Source organism: Pelmatolapia mariae, linkage group LG20 (genome assembly GCF_036321145.2).
Source record: "Pelmatolapia mariae isolate MD_Pm_ZW linkage group LG20, Pm_UMD_F_2, whole genome shotgun sequence".
Lineage (NCBI taxonomy): Eukaryota > Metazoa > Chordata > Actinopteri > Cichliformes > Cichlidae > Pelmatolapia > Pelmatolapia mariae.
Genome location: NC_086244.1, coordinates 29,513,632 through 29,534,540, shown reverse-complemented (window position 1 = coordinate 29,534,540; position 20,909 = coordinate 29,513,632). Strand labels below are relative to the sequence as shown.

Below are 20,909 nucleotides of genomic sequence, written 5' to 3'. Positions count from 1 at the left end.
GTACATGCAAGACTTTGCACGAAATGATCATCCTGTCTGGTTAAAGGCACAATAAGCAAAATTCAAGACCACAGGATGTCACACCACAGGCCACACCTCACTCTCTTTTCTATTCTGTTTACAAGCTAGAAAGTTTTTGAGCAAAAAGTCAAGCGAAGGGCAATGGAGGGGAGCAAAACAGCAGTAGAGACTTACAATGAGCTGAGATAAAACCAGCGCATGTAAATTAGGGAAATAACAAAAATGAAAACATTGTTGTTTTTAATTCTTTTGTTTTAGCTGATGTCTGACTGCCCTCTGCAACCTCACTCTTACTTTGACCTTTGCTTTACATTGAGATGTTAACAACAACAACAGCAACAAACTCCAAATAACAGTTTCGTAAATGCATTTAAATACATGCTTACCTCCCAAGTGATGACCAGCTCTGAACGTCCTCCACCACCACCACTCACCCTTGCTGGAGTTACCCTGGGAACTAACAGATTTGAACAGGGTTAGATATTCATGTCCAACACATACACCCAGTATCCTGTTTCTCACCATGAAATAACATAGCATGGAAACAGGTTTTGGTATTGAACGTGTTCAAAAAAGCTGCAAATTTCTTAATTTCAGACTTATAAGAGTACTTCACAAACATTGCACCTGTTTAAGATCATGCCAAAGTAACTCAATCTGATTTGAGTGCAGACTTTGACCACGTCACTCCAAAACCTTCTTTTTTTGAGCTATTCAGAGGTGAACTTGTCAGTTTGTTTGTGATCATTGTCCTGCTATATAACCCAAGTGAGCTTTAACTTCAAGGTATGAACTGATGTCTGGACATTCTCCTTCAGGATTTTCTAATTGAGAGCAGAATTCATGTTTCCATCAATTACGGCAAGTTGTCCAGGTAAAGCAGCAAAGCAGCCCCAGACCATCACACTACCACCACCTTGTTTGACTGCTGGTATGATGTTCTTTTAATTCAATTCTGTTATAGTTTTATCCAAATGTAAAGAAACTCAAACCTTCCAAGCAGTTCAACTTTTGTTGAACTAGTTTATTGTTTAAACTTTGGCAGAAAGTGTGTTGATGTGTCAGTCCAGCCCTGCTGTTTAGTGTGCTAAAGTGGAGTTCTTTTTCCTTTTCAATACTGTTGTACTAAAGCTACCAGGCATCAGTAATTTTATTAGTGCTGTCATGCTTATCTTGCAGAAGCAGAACGTTTATTGAAATAAAATAGGACAATAAGGTTTTTTTTAAGTATTCAGTAAACGATGAGAATGATCCTGAAACCACTTTTCCCGATGTTGGCATCAGAAAAAATGCAAGGAGCTTCTGATACATACGCGTGTCTTTGGTGCGGGCCTTTTTGGAGGGTTTGCTGGGCTCTCCTGTTCCGATGCTGTTGGTTGCCAAGACTCTGAACTCATAGTCCACCCAGGAGCTCAAGTCAGTGACAGTGGCTGACAGCTGCTTCCCTCCTAGCAGCTCGGGAACTGAGAAACATCACAGAAGTAACCTTTCATCAAAGCCCTGCAGTATATGTCACTGATAATTAGCCAAGCGGGTAAAGTTTTAGTTATCTGCATTTTATGTGTGGAATTTGGAAATGACAGCTACCAGTTACCCCATCGCTCATTTTTTAACCTTTCACTAAACTTTCTGGCCACGCAACCACATTTAAATAAGCAAACCTGTGGTAACAGCCTGCCACCCGAGAGAGAAGGGCGTTCTGGCCTGGATGGTATAGCTTAGGATAGGGCTGTGGTTGTCCGTGCCAGGACCCCAGGACAGAGAGGCACTGGTCTCTGTCATCTTAGTCACCTGACAGTCCACAGGGGGTCCTGGAGGACCTGCAAAGACAATAAGTCACAGGTTACTCAAATATATTGATACATAGCAGCTCAAGATTATAGGTGATATGAGAGACTGAGTAGAAAGTGTTTGTGGAGCTCGAGTGCAATACTGAATTACACCGAGTCCAAAATCAACACTTACAGTAATGAATGCGTATCAAAAATATAAAAACAGAACATTGATTTTTTTTCTGGAAAATGTAGACTTTCTACATTTAACAAGATGTTTTTGTGGCTGCGCTGCCACCAGAATCTCTGCCAGGGATTGCAGAGATAAATTAGAGCATGCACAATTTAATAAATAGGACAGAAAAAGGGAGGAAAAAAGAAAAAAAATGCTTTAATTATATACACAAGAAGTAATTATTTGCAATCTTTTATTTAATTTTTGGTACGTTAACATAGACTATAAAAAAGAAAGTTTGTTTCAATCTCTAATGAGTCAACTCATGAGTCAGTGTGTAATACATGTGTTCACTTTAATGAGAGTGGAGCTGTTTGCTACTCAAGTGAACTATTGCTATTATCTTCTCCTTTTCTCTGGTGTCTCCAAAATGGAGGTCAGAGAACATTTTATATTTCCTTCTGCTCCACAGGAACATTTGGTGAGCTCTTTCAGTCCACTTAGAATTTACTGCCAGCTACAAGAAAACCATCTGCAAATACTAAGGAATAAGGAGATAATGTGACTCTTTACGCGACGCATGTAGTGCTCATTTCTCATTTTAAGAGGCCGATCTTCCACAGTATAGCCCCAGTTAAGAGCACGGCTGCAGCTGCTCCGCCTGGCTGTGACAGGTGAAGCCGTGGATGCATGTGGTTTTTCTTCAGACCTCGGCTGCTGCTGTGGTTCAGTCTATGGTGGCACTGTATGAATATGTCCAGCTGCTACAATTAGCTACTAAACTGTCACTGTTGGCCCCATTAAAAAAAACATAATGCGTCACAGCCAAAATAATAACCAAAGCACATCCACGGCTGCTGCCACAGTCACAGAGCCAGCTGTGTTATCCCAAAGCTGCGACCAATATCAGAGCTGGTCTGTCTCAGCAGCGGTAAGAGGGAGAACTGATGAACGAGCTCCATTTATCTAAATGTGACGCTTTAGCTTTGGCCTGAGCAGCCCCAGACTCTCGCTGCAGACACGACTAAAAGAGGTTCACTTTTCTCAATAGTTCAGACAAAATCATTACTGGGAAGTACTGAAATGCAAAGGTATTAAAAGGCGATGCAAGAATACAAGAAAATACAACGACTTTGTACTTTGGATCTAACACAATACTACTACTTTTATCTGTTTAGGGTCTCCGCCCTGAACACATTTGTTGTATCTATATTTGGAATTAAATGGGTAATGTGTACGGTGCATACAGGGACTAGTTGCATATTGTCCAAAAATCCATAAGTCCATACGCACATTGTTTAAATGTTAGACAATAACAATGATAAGGGCATTGCATGCCCTGGTTCAGGTTTGGAAATTCTGAAAGAAAAAAGTTATTAAATAAACATATCTGGGTTTGATCTTGTGCTTTTTTCCCTTACCTCTCACAACCACATCAGTGGCAATAGAAACACTGTCCACCTTGGTCTGAACAGCGCAGGTATACTTCCCAGCATGCCTCAGTTGAATATTCCGGATCATAATGTCACCATCCGATCGCTGCTGGTCCAGATGTCAGGGGAGAAACAAAACAAAAAAGGGAATAACACAGAATGAAAATGGGACTTTTAAAGTTGCAAAAATCAAGGAAAAGAGCTTCAGCACAAGCACTGTGTTGCCGTGATTTATTTTGGCATCCAGTTCCTTGCATCACGAAGGAAAAAGGTACAACATGAGTCCAGGGACACACCAAATGACTGAGTGCTGCTTTTCATGATCATTTATGAGCACAGGTCTTTGTGAGGTATTAAAAAGCTTCTTTCAGCTTTGTCCCTTTTATTCTCTCTGATTCCATTTACTCTGCAGACAACCATTCAATGCCAAATGCATTATTAGCTTTGAACTTTAAAGTTGGAGCTAATGTTAAGTTGATGTCTTATCTGTGAAAGTAGGGAACTGTGAAACAGGATAAGACTTGGTAACTACTTTGATGTATAATCAGGGACATTTTAAAGAGATAAAAATTCAGTTGCTCCAAGTCATCCACTCTTTGATACTTGGTGCCATTATTAAAATAACATAGGCAAGAATATATTAGGCCACAGATCTCTCACTATGCAAAATGTTATTGTGAGATAACCTTGCTTGCAATATCAAGTGAGACTGCTAGAAAAACTCATAAAAAGTGTAGTCATGGATACAAAAGATAAATACAAAGCAAGGTTTCTGGTTTTGCTTGCAGTCCAAGGTTTGATTACTAATCATGTCTCAGCAGGCTTTCACTTTTATTTGATTTGATAATAATTTTTAAAAAAGTATTTGTTCCAGCAACAGAAATGGAAGCACAGGCTCAGATATTCAGAGCTACACCAGGAGGTCTTATTTTGTGCCTGAAATGGCTGTGAAAGCTGCAGCTAGGAGCACCCATTTCCATTTAGGTCCATAAGTATTTGGACAATTACTCTGCATTTTTTTTTAACCTCTATATACCCCCACAGTGGTTTTTAAATCAAACATTCAAAGTGTCCTTAAGGCCTGTGTAGTTTAATCTAAGACGTTTAATAAAACTATTGTATTGACTGTTTGTTTTTGAATTATTGCCATTGTCATAAATTGTCCGCCACCTTCAGAGACTGGACAATTGACTCGCAAGCTGTTTCACAGTCAGGTGAGTTCTGCTCCCCTAATAACAGCTTTTTAAAATGTTTATTTATTTAAAATAAGAATAGATATGAACAAGATACATACAATGTCATGTCAAGTAATATCCTTTTATACTGCTTGCCCAGCGTGACATACATAAAATACTGTTACCACAGCCAATGCTTGTGGTTCTCTCTGCCTTCAGTTTTGTTTTCTGCATGATCTATTGTGTTGAGGTGACCAGCTTAGTCATTGGGAAATATGGGTCATTATCTCTTTGCAGAGACTTTTAGATGTTTTCTTCCCAGTGCATTTATTATTTTCATGAATGTGCCACATTTAAAGTTTTTGCTCCTTTCAGATTTATTTAGGTTATTTATTTTTTATTTTTGTCTGTTTGTTTCAGCCCATTGAGTCCTCCTTCACTTGCACTGGCTTCTCATTGGACCTCATATTGGAAGGACCAAGTGCAAATACAATATTTTGAGCCAGCAGACCTTTTATCTGCTTGTCATCAATCAAAGGAACAATCAATGGTCCAGTTACTTTTGATCCTCAGAAACTCTAAACTGCATATTAAATGTTTACCTTTTAATAGACCCCTTGAATTAAAACTGAATATCGGCACTTCAATTACTTTGTGTTTGATTCAAAATCAGAAAAATTCAGTCTGGCCGTAACTTTGTGTCAATAGAGAGAATAATATGCACCTTAAAAGTCAGAGAGGTTTACAAGGGAATCTGGAAATCATGAACTGATTTTATAAAAGCTGTTTCAGAGGTTCTGCAGGTTGAAATCTACAGATATGAATAAAAACAGTGTTAAACCCCACAACAGGGTGATGTCTAGTGTAGTTTTTTTTCATTTTAGCTAACATTTCTTTTTCTTTTTTCCATGAGTGATACAATTTATCAGTAACATCCATTCATTTAAAGCGATTACCTTTATAAGATACAAGTAGCACGGCTTCTCTTTGAGCTGTAAAATGTTGGCAAGTTAACAAAACTCACAGTGTGACATAAAACTTTACAGTTAACTCATTCAGCGACTTGCAGCTGACATTTTTCAGTTCACTCTGAGCTTTGCTGAAAAAATGTCAGCGAGGGCATCAGAAAGTAGAAATCAAATACTTAAATTCAAACATTTAGTGGAACAGCACTTGGATCTTAAAGTATCTACAGTTGTAAAGCTTTTATTTTACGGATAAGGTCACGACTCGCTTTTATTCTATGTAGAGGCTTCACTCTCTTCGAGTTCACGGAGGATTCAATGAATATTAAAAAGCAGACAGCTTTGCAAAAAAAAAAAAATACATAAAGCATATCCACAAAGTCGCATTTATGCAAAACACATGAGGTAAGTTAATAACGTGACTATTCACAACATGTCAGCATGTTAGGTGTATGCAAGAGTCTGATTTGTTTGCTATATGGAACCCTAAAGTTTCTTGTTGTTTATGATCATGCCAAAAACAAACAAACAAACAAACAAAGAAAAGCAAAAAAACAAAAGGAATAGAAAAACAAGAAGCCCGGGCCTTATAATTGCTTTTCCTTATTAAAAGATGATGATCACACGTAACACATGGCTGAGCAAAGCATTATGAGTTTCTTGGTTGCTGCTTTTGTCAATGTAGGAGGTGTTATTAACAAGCAGAACAAGCAAAATAGCGTCTGCCTGTTCTGTTGTAATAATAATAAAAAACACACACACACAAAAAAACAATCAAGGCTGCATGATTCATCATAAATGTGAAACATTTTGCTCCTTGAAAGCTGAAGCTGGAATACAGTTGCTAAAAAATGCGTTACTTTTAATGGATCACAAACTACTTCCCTGTGTGTCCCTTTCCTCTATACACAGTTAGGTGGATATACGTAGACTTGGACACCATTACAATTAAAGTTAGCTGAATATGGCTAAACGTAAAGATTTTTGTCTTAAATTTCAGATTAGTCATCTTGAATTTGGAGGAAAGATTCTTCAATATGCGTCTAACTTTTTTTTCAAGGAAGCAAACACATTTGTACAATTCAGAAGCTGGACTGTTAATAACTCCTTCATTATTCCATTCACCAGGTAAAAGGTAGTACTAGAATTGAAAAGGCTTGCTGTAAACCCATAACATGACAAAGATACTCTCTCAAGTCTAAGGTAATCTTATGAACAGATGAAAAAAGTATGGAGAAGACTCCAAAACACACATGATCCTATGTGAAACACAGTGGAAGCAGTGTGACACATGCTTACAGTAAGATGCAACAGAAGACAAGCACAGCTGAATGAATTTTGAACCAAAACATTTCAATGATATTTCTAAATAAAAGCTAAAAGTTTGTGCTCACTTCAGTTAAATCTTTTTTTGTTTCACCACAGACCTAAAATGACCCAAACTGTGTCAACGTCCAAATATTTCCAGGTTCAATTATCTGTAGCTTTTCATCTGTAATAAAAAATTAGTATGTAGAGAATGTTGTTCTTATATAGAGTCAAATTCTTCCCAAGTGGCCTTTCTTTAAACTCCCCCTCTGATGATATGCTTTTGATTTTAGCTTTACAAAGTCACTGCTGTCAAAAGAAAACATAAAAGGATGGGGATGACATAGAAGTACTTGTTTTACATCTCAGAAGAGTTTAAAACATCTAGGCAGGAAATCTGTGCTTCATCTGTGTTTTGTAGTGCTTCTGTAATGAACGTCAAACATCATTTAAACAACTCAAATCAGATAATTGTGTGTGTATGTGTGCGTGGCTTCTGAAGCTCACATTATGATTGTGATCTAAAGGGGATGTTCGTGTTCAGCTTCTAGGCGATAGCTCGTGCTTCCATCATTTTCTACCCTCCAGCCACAGTCTGGACCTCCCTTCAGACCCGGAGTTGTACTTACCCCACCAACTTTTTCAAAATAAGCTCCGTGGCTTCCAAAGTGAATGAGCTGCTCGTTGAAAAACCAGGTGAACTTGAGGTCCAGAGTTGGGTCGTGCGATACCTGACAGGGCAGGACAATGCTCTCACCTACAGTCACATCCAGATGACCTGCTGGACTGGTAATCACAGTTGCCTCTGTAAACACAGAGAACCAGTTTACCATTCCATGTATACGTGCTGGTTTCCCTATACCTCCTTCCTATTTGATGTATTTATACCTCAAATAATTTACATCCCTGTGTCAAAAACAGGACCATGGTCTTAAATATCAATAACCAACAGAGAAGAAGTAAAATAAACAAGTGCAAAGGAAAACTCAAACACCATTATAGCAGGTCAGCTCTGAGTCTGCAATTTAGCTCTGTTTACGTGAGACAAAAAGCCATCCTATTTCATCCCCGGTGTGATGCGCATCAACATAATCTTTGGTCGTCTCAGCTTGCCGTCTCATTCAGCGGCAGGGATTGTGGTGCAGTTCAGAGTGTGGTTCAGTGCGGTGCAGAGAGGACCATAAACCAGGCTGAATGTGAATTATGCATTCATGTCATAAGCATCTAATGGACAGGCAAGCCAGTGCAGCATGTCAGGAGGAGTAAAGGTCTATATTCAGCTCTGTCAAAACAAGGCTGTTTGTTTATCTTCACCCCCTTAGGAGAACCGAATGGTCATGAAAGTATATTCCAGGTGATTCTTGGGAAAGCTTGGCTCTCGATGCAAAATAGGTGAAGCAAAACTTTCTGCTTCCGATTTCCGACATGTCACGTTTATTTCCTGTTACAAATGGAAGGAAAATCATAAACCAGCTGCCTCGTTTCCATCGGTGTGCTCTGCACATGGTAATCACCAGTGTGTAAACGTATCGAAAACCAGTATATGCTCAAACGCTCATGAGGAAGGTTGATAAGTTTAGAAATGAATTCGACGTCTCGGCTCGAATTAGTATAGGAAATACAGAGATCTGTCTGAATATCAACATTATGAGGTGCTGAAGCCTAAACAGCACGACTGAGGCTCAACAGAGTCAAAATAACCCAGAAGTGGAACATCAGCCATCAGCTCCTGGTAAAATCTTAGGAATGATTTACCACTGAGCAGCCAAGTGAAAGCCAATTATCTGCAATTAAGGAGACAGGAGGATAGAAAGCACACACAGATGGAACACCTTTCATATTGATATGGCAAATTAATTAGGCTGCTTGTTTACCCATCCAGCAATTACACACAAAGATTTATTAATGCGCAGTTGTATTTGTGGGCAGATGATAAAGTCCAGGATTCATTTTCAGTCATCAGGACTGGATCCTTAACTGGTAACTAACGGTGTCTTTCAGCTGCTTGGTGCTGGGAAGGTAATGCAGAGTGATTAGTGGAACCTGATTGACTGACAGCCAAACAATGAACTGAAGCTCAGGATGAACCTCTGTAAAGCAGAGGAGGAGAGACTCTTTTTTTTAATAAAAATAAAAATGATTCCAACTTTGAACTAATTGAATGTTTCGGAAATAACAAATGTAAGGAACTGGAGCATATTCTGCTTTCGATAACTGAATACACCGAGATTTTAAATATAGCAGAGGATCTATAAAATTGCCATTTCATGTATTTTCATTGGTTGTCAAAAAAACCCTAAAAATGACCAAACCAAAACACAAAACTAATTCTCTGGACATATATTAATTAACTAATTAAGCATTACTATAGAATAATTACTGATTAATATCATAAATCTGCATTTTTTGTGAATAAAATTTCTTTCACAGACAAAAAACACATACAGGCACACACATGCATATACAAACACACACATATATATACTGCATTCATTGCTATGTGTAAAGAGGTTGTGGGGGGAAAAAGACAGCAAAATTGGGCTTCTTTGCAAAGCAATTTGCAATTTAAAGTACTTGTGAAGAGGAATCACCAAAAGGCATTTTAATAGAGCGGTGTTGTTGACTCTGCTTTTTAGAAAGACCCAGAAAATTCCTTGCTCGGCAAAAGTGCCCGAATTAAAGGGAAAGGAATCTTCAACAAACTAAACATGGCTACGTGGCACTCTGCAAAAAAAGTATGAATTAAACATAATGGTGCAAGAATTCAATGGGCCTCATGTTCCACATCCTCCAGCCACTGTCAATCAACTAATTGGACTGTATACAGTTCACCAGGAATTCTGCCTTGCTGTTTGGTCATCAGCTTTGCAGTAATGCTCAGTGCTCATCTAAAGAGTAACACTGTGTCTCACAGCTTTAAAGCAGACGTCTATTCACTTGGGGTTTTTCCATAAAGTAAATGCTTTACTTTAGTGCAAAGGCTAGATGGAAAAAACTGAAGAAAATACAAATACAAACAGATTCAACAAACAAAAACTAACAAACTCATTAATGAAATACTTGTTGGGGGGGACATAGACACTGTTAGTGTACTTAGACATAGGGAACAATTTTTTACCTTTTACCAAAAGGCTGCCAGCACTACTTGCTACTCCAAACTGGTTTCTGGCTACACATGTGTAGATTCCAGCATCCGATTTACTAACATTGGAGATCCGCAGGCTTCCATTATCCAACACCATAACTCTGTAAAGGGTAAAACAACCGTTAATTACACATTTTTACATACTGTATATTTGAAATGCACAAAAACATCAAGTTCATTATCTGATTAATTTGTTAGCCTTTCAGTGCTTTTACATAAGCAGGAACCTAGCATTAACAGTGCCTGCATGACCTGTCGCTGTTATTGTGGGGTGGCTATTGGTGCTATTTTGGTAGTAGTAGATGCTTTTAATTTTTGACTATAAACCAACCAACTGTAAACAGAAATCAAAGAAATCAAGAAATATTTTCTCTGCTCTTATTGGCATATAACAAGCGTGGACAGCTGAGAAACGGGGAAAAAAGGAAAGCACAAAAATGTTGGCGCTCACTCCAGCAGCACTAAAAACATTCACTCGAAAACAGGTCTTAAAAGCATGTCGGTGTCAGCAAGGCCTTGAATATGCACTGAAAATGTGGGCACAAATAACATGTTACAAAATAGGCTTAACGAAATTCATCTTGCCACATTACGGTGTGTTTGAATGTAGTCAAGGACGGAGGATAAAAGAGGGAGAAAAAAACCATGTAAGTGGGAAACTTGTTTGTTGAGATCCACTAACGCCTTACGCAACCAAACACTTTAGAAAAGTACAGCCGCGCAGGTGATTGAGGTACAAAATAATGAAATAAAAGGGTTTGATTAATTCTATTTAATGTGATGCCAAAAAAGCACCCCTTTTGCCTTGGTGAAAAAAAAAGAAAAATTGGCCACAAGCTGGAGAACAAATGCTCAGATTAAAAGCTAAAAGGATTTATTCATGTGTTCAGCATGCAGGGCAACACAACCATTCATTTCAAAACCCGTATTTCATCATGGCATTATCATATATCACTCACACGAGATCGGTTTGATATGTCGCAAAGCTGTTCCAGTTTAGCACCTACAGTTAGCATCTAACCTTTCTGCTGGGTTTTAAAAAACACATTTCCACTGCCATCTCTGATTTTCCTTTAATTACTAGATGTAATTTATCACACGCCTTGCTTACTCAAGACACTTAGCTTGCCATGATTAGAGAAATACAGATATTTGCTGTTTTTCATTTATCTTGATTTCCGCAGAAAATAATGAAGGCGTAAACTTACATTATTTATTTATAATTGTCGCTCATTATCTGTTGTACTTTGTAGAGAGAAGGAAAATAAGCACAGAAGCATGACAAACTACTTGTTACAAAAAGCCATTTCTCAGTTGTCACTCTGAAGCCAAAAATGTGACTTGCTGAAATGTCCACACTGTCTCCACCAGCCCTGATCATCCCAGAGGGGAAGCTATATAGAAAAAGTCCCTGCAGTCTTCAATAAAACAGCAAACTGTAAAAAAAAAAAAAAAGACAATAAAAAAACTCAACTTTCCCGGTCGTGCAAGACAGCCACTGCTGGTTGAACTAATTTGTTCGGGTGTTGTCAAAGTTATTACAAACTCATTAAGCCTCATGAGCACAAATTAAAATTTCCTAATGTGAAACAGATGTTACACTTAGATCGGGATGAGATGGTTTAACTGACAAAAAGGAAGACATGATTATTGCCATGTGTCAGGATTTCTGTGTTGAAAACTAATTTGTCAAAGGAAGCGACTACAACGCTGAACAAACACTCAGCGCTCGAAGGCAAAATGCGTTATTGACATTTTTGATGGATGCAAAGGAGAAAATCCTTTGGCGTCATCTCTTTTACAAAGCTGAACCGCAGTGGAAAATCTGTCTTCGGTTTATTTCTTCGGTCGGAAAGGTCATGACAATTTGATTAAATTATCTCCCAACAATTTTTGATACTGCCTTTCAACAATCTTCTGACCATATTTGTATCCTTACAAATCAATTATCCTGTCTATAAATGTCTTGCCCTGCAAACCCACACTAGAAGCTCCCACATCATCAACTGAACTGCACATTATGGAGTAACGGTTAGAGGCCAGGTTTTCAGAAATAACTGGTATGAAACAGGAGCTTGAAAGCTGATTTTTAAAAGGTCCCTTTAAGGCAACGTGGATCCGTTAAAATGTTTTAAAATGACCTGTGTCGCATCAAAGGCTGGAAGAGTTAAAATACATTAGCCCCTTCAACGGTGCCCATTCCCCACGGAGCTGGGGGTATACTCTCCAAACTGAACTGAGGGCTTTCCTTTGTAATGGGCTATAACAAAGAGTTATGGATATGAGATGTCACACGGCTAACACTTGCCATTAAACAGTGCAGCAGACAATGTCAGGCCTCGTCTTCACCAAAGCTACAAAGTAAAGGTGTGGGATAAAGATGTAAGGAGAATTATCAGCCTGAAATGCTTTTGCTTGGTTCCCCTTCCTTTAAAAGGTTGCCCTGGAGCAATTAAGGCACTGGGGAAATTTGTGGGGCACATAAAAGCTTGAGCAGTGTGATATAGTAAACAGACACTTTATTTCAACCTTTCTGGCCAGTGTTAAAGTGAGCTTCTGGCTGTGATCTAAAAGCCTGCACTGTCTCTCCATGGTGCAACAAAAATCAAGAGGCTGTAAATGAAAAACATTACTTTAGCCAACTTAAAAAGCGCTGCATAATTAACTCAGCGTATTACTGCGAACTTGCAGTATACTCGGGTACTAGTTGTGTCACTCACAAGTGAAGCACATTCTGGAAACACAGCTGGAAAGCTCTTTGAGTACTAGGATTATAAATTGATTCCCATTACATGATAAAGTGATACATACACTACCGTTTAGCATAACGATCTTAAGCACCGTGGTTCAATCTAAAGGTAATATTCCTGAGAGCTATTTCCTATATCCATTTTGCAATAGCTGGCAGTGGTCAGCGCTGAAATTAAATTAAGGTAAGCACTTTATCGTTGACCTCAAAGTTCTCCACATAAGTGCACAGAAACCCTGTTATGAAATTATTTCGTTATACTGTGAATACTAGGAATGTGAGCTGGAATAGGTATCACCCCTGCATGATTTCATTAATCAGATCCTGCCTTGTTCTTAGTTGATTTGTTTTCTCCTACTCCAGATCCTTGAAAACATTATCCCTGGAAGATTAGAAGGAATTATGGGTACTTTAGTTGAGCCAGTGGGATGGATTAGTGTTGTGCCACTGCTGTAATAGCATTGGTAACAGCCCCCATTTCGATGTGGAGCAAAGTAAATGCTAATGAGCCAGGAACAAGGGAATAGGCTTGCAAGAGATGTTGCAATAATGTCAGAACCTAACGTCTTGCATGCATCTTTCCCACTTCAGGGCAAGGCTCTAACGTTAAATCCCACAGGGCAAATCTGGCCTTTATAGGTACAATTGATAATGCAGTATGGATGCAATTTCCTTCAATGCTTAAGAGGGTGATAAATCTGCAAGCTGGTCCCAATATTTATCAGCCATTTGCAACCATTTGCTGCTGCAAATAAAATATTTCTCTGAAGTGAAGAAATCGAACCCCATGATTTCCTCTTGCAGGGGAGAGCCGAGACATGACAAAACCTCCGGCACCCCCCACTGCAGTGCCAGTGGGTATCCCAGAGGTTAGATGTGGAAAAGCTGCTGGGCCAGGTGAACAATTAATCCCATGTCAAGAGAGAAATGTGAACCCCTGCTACATCACTGGATTTGCCAGCAGGCGAGCTTTACCTACTGCTGGTGCACTGCTGTTCAAAATACAGATGTTGTCAAAGAGAGAGTAAGTGATTTACTATCATGCAATGGCAGATTAAAGCAGTACACCTGAAATACTTGCCCCAAAAAACACGTTATTGAGGAAAAGTGAATATCTGCATGTATCCATTTGCTGCATTGTGTGAGCAAACAGTAGAAATCTCCATCAGTCTCTAACTTTACTTCCTACTTCTACCTTAGCCAGTATTATGTCTCAAGGGGGAGACTTGTTTTTCCTTCTTGTCTGATTAACATTTGTTTTTCCTTTTGCCTTATGCTCTCCAGCACACAGCGGCATCGCATTGATCTGTACTTAACCTGACTTTTAATAAAACAAGGTGTGCAGCTGGTTTCCCTTGTGTCACCAACACTATCATAAAAGAATGTATGTCCAGCAGCTGTCAATTGATCTGTCCTTTTGGGGATTTCGCTCCTTCCGTGTCTCGCTGGTGGTCTGGCTCATCGTCTGACTTGTGCTCTAATGACCCTCCAGGCCTTACATGCAGCTAATGAGCTGATGGATCAGTGCATTGATCCAAGTGCCGCAGTCTAGGAATGCCCAATTACCTTAAGTAAACAGTGCAGAAACTCAGCTTTGAGCACAGCCTGAAGACTACAACAGAGTTCAGGAAGAAAACACAGAAAGCAGGGAGAGAGCACACTATGCAATTCAAATTGCATTGTGTCACACTGTGATTTTACTCTTTGCTATTTGTCACTTGAATATCAAGTAGGGAAAAATTGAATACATCGATAAAAAACCATTCTGCAAGTAAAGCAGAAAAGCTAAACAACAGTGATCCCCCACTCAATACACTTACAGCTCAACACAAAGAAACCTGTTACCTGTGGCTCTCTCTCAGGGCTTCCTTTCCCTTCCGCCATGAAATCATGCCTCGAGGAGACATCCTGGGCTTGCATTCGATTAGAACGTCGCCACCCTGTCGGGCCAAAGTTTGGGCCTTCAACAAGTTCTGGGAGAAGTCTGGAGCAATTGCTGGTGGACAAAAAAATAAAAAAAAGTGGAAAGGCATGTGAATACTGTGAGGGAGACAAGAGAGGCGTAAAAAAAAGGAAAGGGAGAAATAGAGACCAATGAGCAAGGTGGAAGAGCTAGAGTGCCTGAGCTTCCTAAAACACGCAGGTCACTAAATCCATTAGGCAGGTCAGCTCTCACATCCTTTTCTTTCAACACACACATATCCACACATGGAAAGACTGTAATGCATCCGTAAATGCAGGAGAACAGACGTGGCACATTTTTAGGAAAATATTTTATTTGAAAAGAAAGTGATTTTCCAGATTTCCTTAGGAAGACATTATGCATTAAAGATAAAACCGCGGGGCTCTGAAGCAAAATGAGCGAATGTAAAACAAGAGGGAGGCTTTGCTGCTGTTGCTTTAGGCCTTAATTACTAAGGCGCCGTCGTCCGGAGCTGTTTTGTATGCGAAACTACTCAGCAGAAAGCTCTTCAAAGTGAATACACAGCCTGGCGCCAGTGACATGGCTGAGCACCTGCCAACATATGCCGGTGCACGTGCGTATGCAGCACTATACAATAATGTACGCTTGTACCTATGCACATATTGCCCCCTCACAATTATTTCTTGACACTCTGTATGAAAAGCAAGCCAAGAGTTCCTGTCTTCCTCATTTTCTCTATTTACATGGGTGGTTTATATGACCTCGGGACTTTCAGTACAATCTGTTTATAATGGGTAACTTAAAAGCAGGCCGCGTAGACCAATGTCTGTCATATTCTGTACTTGAGAAAAGAGAAAAAGCAATAATAATAATTGAATTTAATTAGCCAGGCAAGCTTAACATAGTTAATTATAAACAAATCCACCTACTCAAGTTTCCAACATATTTAGACGTCTTATAACTGAAACTATTTATTAATTATTCATTATATTTCTGATGCAATATGCAAATCCAGATAACTTTCTGTGACAATACAACAAGTTATTGGCATTAGGTATCAGTAATCGCTGACAATTAGTGGCCAAGCTCTTGTGTGGTGACTGTTTTACTGCTACAGTAATTTTAGACCTTCACACCAAACATTTAAGCCAAGCGGCTCTGTGACCTTTACGTCATCAACCCTGTCTGCACTCTTGCAGTTACTTTATGTTCAGCTGACTGTCAGCGTTAGATATGTTTCTGAACAGAAAGCATTTAAACCTCATCTGTCGAGCCGTGGCGTTGCTCCTGAGAGTTTTACAAATGTTATTGCATCAAACTCACACGCCAAAGTACTTAAAATGCAGTTTGCAGGAAAAGGATTCACTCTGTTTCCAAAACAATAGCCCAAATGTGCAGAGCCAAATGAGTAAGTATACCAGACAAGATATGGAATACATTTTTTCAACTCTTCGTACCCAGACAGTTTCAGCATCTTGGTTTTTTTGTACTACCTTTACCTGTTGACCTGAATTCCTGTTGCCAATTATGTGCCTGCCTTTTGACAATTTCTCCAAACCAAAAGCCTTTTACTCTAACTCTACAGTATATACTGCATATTGAGTTCACTTCCACTGTGTCAGCTACTGAAGCTGTACTTTGAGACATGCCTCATCTTCCATAATTACACTGCATCTACCGAAAGTAGCCATACATCAAAAACACAAACGCATGTGATCCATGAACTTCACAAGAAGTGGAGGTTTTCTGGTAATATTCTGGAAACTGTGCATAATGAGCATATTTGCATAATTGACAGTAAAAAGTTGTTCTTATTTATGTTATGCTTGGTATCAGTGCACCCTCTAAGGTCATCATCTGTCTGAAACAAACCATTTTATCATGTGCCTCTTGACCATCTAGTTGAAAACTCTGCCTGATGATATTTGAATAACATAATATATAACTATTCAAAATATAGTTGTTTTATCCTGGTATACACAGACACTCAGTTTATAGTCTAGTAAACATGTCAGTCACTTCGGCCTTGCTAGGCATGGACAAGCATCAAATAAGGTCATGTGCACATAGCTAGAGTACTACTGGCAACAGAACTTCAGAAATAATTGTGTTTTTTCCTCAGTCTCCTTCACAGAGTGAAGAAAACTGATATTTATTGTATTGCAAAGACTTTTATGAAAGAGTAAAAAAGGAGAATGTTACTGGAAAAATGTATTTAGCATTTTTATTCTAGCAGGTATAAGAGATATAGCCTTGGGTTAAATTCTGTTTTGTTAATTTAGATAAATGAACAGCTTTCTATCTTTGGTCTTACCTACAACTCTCAGCTCGGCATTGGTAAAGATTCGACCGTGCTTGTTCTCTGCCACGCACTGGAACATGCCAATGTCAGCCAGGTTCAAGCTGCTGATTGTCAGAACTCCATTATTCACCTGAACTCTGTCCTGTTGGAGACAGAAAGACACACATGCATGCATCAAATACTTAAAATTATCTGAAATGAAAACTGCCCAACAGCCAGACAACAAACAAGTTTAGAGAAAATTCGAGGAAGCAACTGAAGGTTCTTGCCTCAGGTGCAAAAATATGCCCCAGTACACTCCAAGGTTTGCATCTAATCAGGACCACCATCTTTGTAGATGGTACTCTAGTACTCCACGTACTCTGCACTTCAACTGGTGTTTTACTGAAACTGAGGAGAACTTGACAGCACGTCTCTAACGGTAAAATTAGTATTTTTACAGTATATGATACTGTAAAAGTGCTAGACTGACAAGATTTACAGTGGGCAGAGCTATATTGAGAGATTTAATTAACATTCATTACAGAACAATAATTAAAATCAAGCACATCAAACTTGCTGCTGACTCTTTTTTTACTCCACCAAATACTCAGTACATAGTTTATAAATATATAGATATAGATATACAATGCTAGTAATTGTTTTAAAATGAATACATTTAGCTTCAAAAACACCTTCGTAATAAAACTGATACAAAGTTCTTCACTTTCCACTGCTCGTTTGACCTTTACAAGGTTTGGCACCTCTTGTTTCTCCCGTTTTATAGTTACGCCAATTTAATTGTGGCAGCACTCATTGTTCTTGCCCTTGATCTTTCCATAGAGTGTAGCTGGACCTTTTAATGCCTCTGACAAAGTAGTCCAGAGGGTCCTGCCGCCAGTCTGTCTGTCGTCTGGAATCATTACAGCACTGGCACTTGAAAAGACAAGGACTGTCCCTTAACATCAGTCTGTGACACCGCAGAGGACTTTCAAATAGAGTTCTTTCTGAGGACCAGTCACAAGATAGAGACATGGCTGACCTAGCAACTAAAGCCACCGCCAGAGGGTGTCCTGGGTGTTGATGCATCCAGCAGTTTCCAGGTGGAAAATAAGTAGTCCCATAAATTTGGCTACGGCTGGGTGCATGTATGTGTATTCAAGAAAAAAAGAAATGATAAAGAGAGAGAGGGAGAGAACCACAAAGAGAGGGAGGTTTTTGAATAGATGATAGATGGTTCTTTTCAGGTTACACAGTGCACAAGCCCAGGGCTGTGCACTTATGAACCCATAAAAGCACGGGTTGGTGCCATTCTGCACTATTCTGTACCCTGACACTTAGTGGTAGCTCTATCACAATCTCCTTAGAACTGAAGACAAATTGTGGCATTGTCTACTTTATCAGCATCTTTAATTATGCTTGACTCCTGTCTGATATGAACACTTTATCAAACTGAGCTCTGAAAAGTTAAGTTGTTGCTGCTTTCTCTGTATCTTGTAGTGATCCTATTGCTCACCTATAGTAGCTAGACTGTCGCAAGTATGCAACTACACCATTAGTACTGCCGAAGACATGTAGCAGGTTTTGAGGGTCGTAGGCAGAGAAACCAACTAAAAGGGGGAGCTGGTGGTGTAGTGAAAAAAGTACAAGCATGAGTGGGTTCTTGTTTTGCCGGGGTGACATTTTGAAGTGACAGCTCTCCTCTGCACCATTTAATTCCCTTGGAACAGACGGAAAATGAGGTGGAGAGAGAGAAAAAAGCTTGAAAGATAGCTTAAGAAAGAGAAAGAAAGCGCCGAGGATGCTGAGACAGAGAGGAGGGAGAGAGAACTGATCCATTCTAATGAGGAATAACAAATGGCCCTCTTGGCCTTCCCCTCCTGCTCCCTCTCCTTCTACACTGCTGACCTTTGGGTTTGGAAATTGATTTACTGTTGCCGCGGTTGACGGTGGCATTTTGAAAATGGTAACACCCCACCTCATTAATATAGCCACATGTACAGAGAATATGTTACCTTGGTTACCTGCCAAAGGAAGTTTTACAGTGTTATTTACTAATCAATACTGCAAATGCACATGTGGAATGATAAAGGTTTCCTGTGGTTAAGCATGTGTGGGCCTTCAAATTAAATAAAACTTGAAATGGCTCAGAGATGAAATGTTTAAAACAATATTGCCTATTTTTACAGATTCAGACTTAAGCTGCTCTGCATACGAGCTTTGCAGATTAATACTTTTGTGTCATAACGGCAGAAATGTAATCTTCCTTGGTGCTTGTGTGTTGACATTAAACACTTCAATTAAAGTGCCACATATTTGGGGTACCTATCTCAGTTCCAGACAACAAAACCCCACCAGCCCCCCCTTTAAAGGCATGTCCAAACAAAATAGGAACTGTCCAGTTTTGAGCCCATTACACCCAGCCCAAATTCTGACACAATCGGTGACTGTGATTCTCTAGAGCTGGTCTTTTTAGGCAGAAAGCACACTCACTCCAGCAGCACAATAACACAAAACAAGGCAAATTGCCTAAATGTGAAATGCACTTTGGATGATAAGGCATTTCTCACCCTCCCCAGAGAGGAGAGACTTAATGATAAAATTGAGAGTTGCAGATAAGAGTGAGATTGAGCGCTAAATTGTCGACAAAGTCCCCAGTTGATGACAGGCAGAAAATGGCATCACTTTGGCTCCTTTGCAAAACACACACAAACACCCACCCCCGGCACATACACACACACTTTTGATGCCAAATTTAGTCCCAAGCAAATAGAGGCATTTCAAATTGACATGTTCTTGCCAAGTACAAGCCTATGAGTTGGAAGCATTATTTGCTCCGAAGCAAAGTGAATTCCAGCAAAACAGCGCAGTGCATCCTTTAACCAAGATGCACTGCGTGTTACTGCAGGAATCTGCTGTGAACTTATCATCTTTCATCTTACACATGAAATTACGCTCATCTCCACCCACTGAACTGGTTAAGGGCTGTTGACGGAAAAAGAAATATTGCTATGCTGCTAACAATAACAATACCATTTAACTACCAGCCTATATACTTCAGTCTTTCAGTAGTCTTAATGTGCTTGTTTTCAAAGTACACCTTCATAGTACTTGGTATTGATTAGATGTGGAGAGGACAAATTAGTATGTTTTTATGCTGGTAATTAAATGCATCTTTTATGGATCTTAATCTAAGGAGAAAAGTAAGCACACAGTACATGTTTATGTGTGTGACTAAAATGTGTAGATGAAAAAATAAAAAAACAGAATACCTAAACTGTTTTGTTTTTTGCTGCTATGTTGCAAAGTCTTACAACCAACCACCTGAAACAGCAGAGGAGTTTGGCGAGCAAGTGATTTGCACAACCACAATTTTAAACTGATTTTCTGGCATGAAAATAGAGTTATTATTTGATTATCTTGTTTCAAAGAATCTTCAGTGTTTGACAATTCAGCCAAAGTAAATTTGGCAATTCAGTCTGAAAAGGTGATGCTTCTTTGTTTCAGACTGTGATCAAAGGTAAGATCCTTTTCTTTGCTTTTTTTCCCCTGTTTTGTATTATTTTAATTTATTTTTCATTTGTTTCTTTCTATTTCTGTTGTGCTTTTTTGTGGGGGCCAGTGCTGCATAGAGGAGGGAATTGGCTTTTTTATGTGTCTTTGCAGCAATGTAAGAAAACTCAGTTTAGGAAGAAATCCATTTTACCTCCATGGGGTCCAGAGGCTCTCCATTCTTCAGCCAGCGGTACGAGGGTTTTGGTTTGCCACTGGCCTTGCATTCCCACACCAGAGTCTCATCAATGGTCTTCTGTACATCCTGAGGCTTTTCAGTAAAGTGAGGTGCAGCTGGAAAGTCAAAATACACACACACACACACATCTATATATATATTTTTTTTAAATTAACACTTTATACCTAAACACATGCCTTAGCATTACCTCAAGCAGCAGAATTTGAAAAA

General features: G+C 39.3%; 1 protein-coding gene across 1 annotated transcript in view; it reads right to left on the bottom strand.

The window, feature by feature from the left end:
• cntn3a.1 (contactin 3a, tandem duplicate 1) overlaps positions 1-20,909 on the bottom strand; it is an 80,606-nt gene that overhangs the window by 6,874 nt on the left and 52,823 nt on the right. Inside the window, exons 9-17 of the mRNA XM_063463344.1 lie at positions 20,655-20,794; positions 16,982-17,111; positions 14,589-14,739; positions 9,968-10,095; positions 7,479-7,654; positions 3,390-3,507; positions 1,683-1,841; positions 1,335-1,484; positions 408-478 (exon numbers count right to left, since the gene is read on the bottom strand). Of these exons, the coding sequence (XP_063319414.1) occupies positions 408-478; positions 1,335-1,484; positions 1,683-1,841; positions 3,390-3,507; positions 7,479-7,654; positions 9,968-10,095; positions 14,589-14,739; positions 16,982-17,111; positions 20,655-20,794 (1,223 nt within the window). The remainder of the gene's footprint in view (positions 1-407; positions 479-1,334; positions 1,485-1,682; positions 1,842-3,389; positions 3,508-7,478; positions 7,655-9,967; positions 10,096-14,588; positions 14,740-16,981; positions 17,112-20,654; positions 20,795-20,909) is intronic.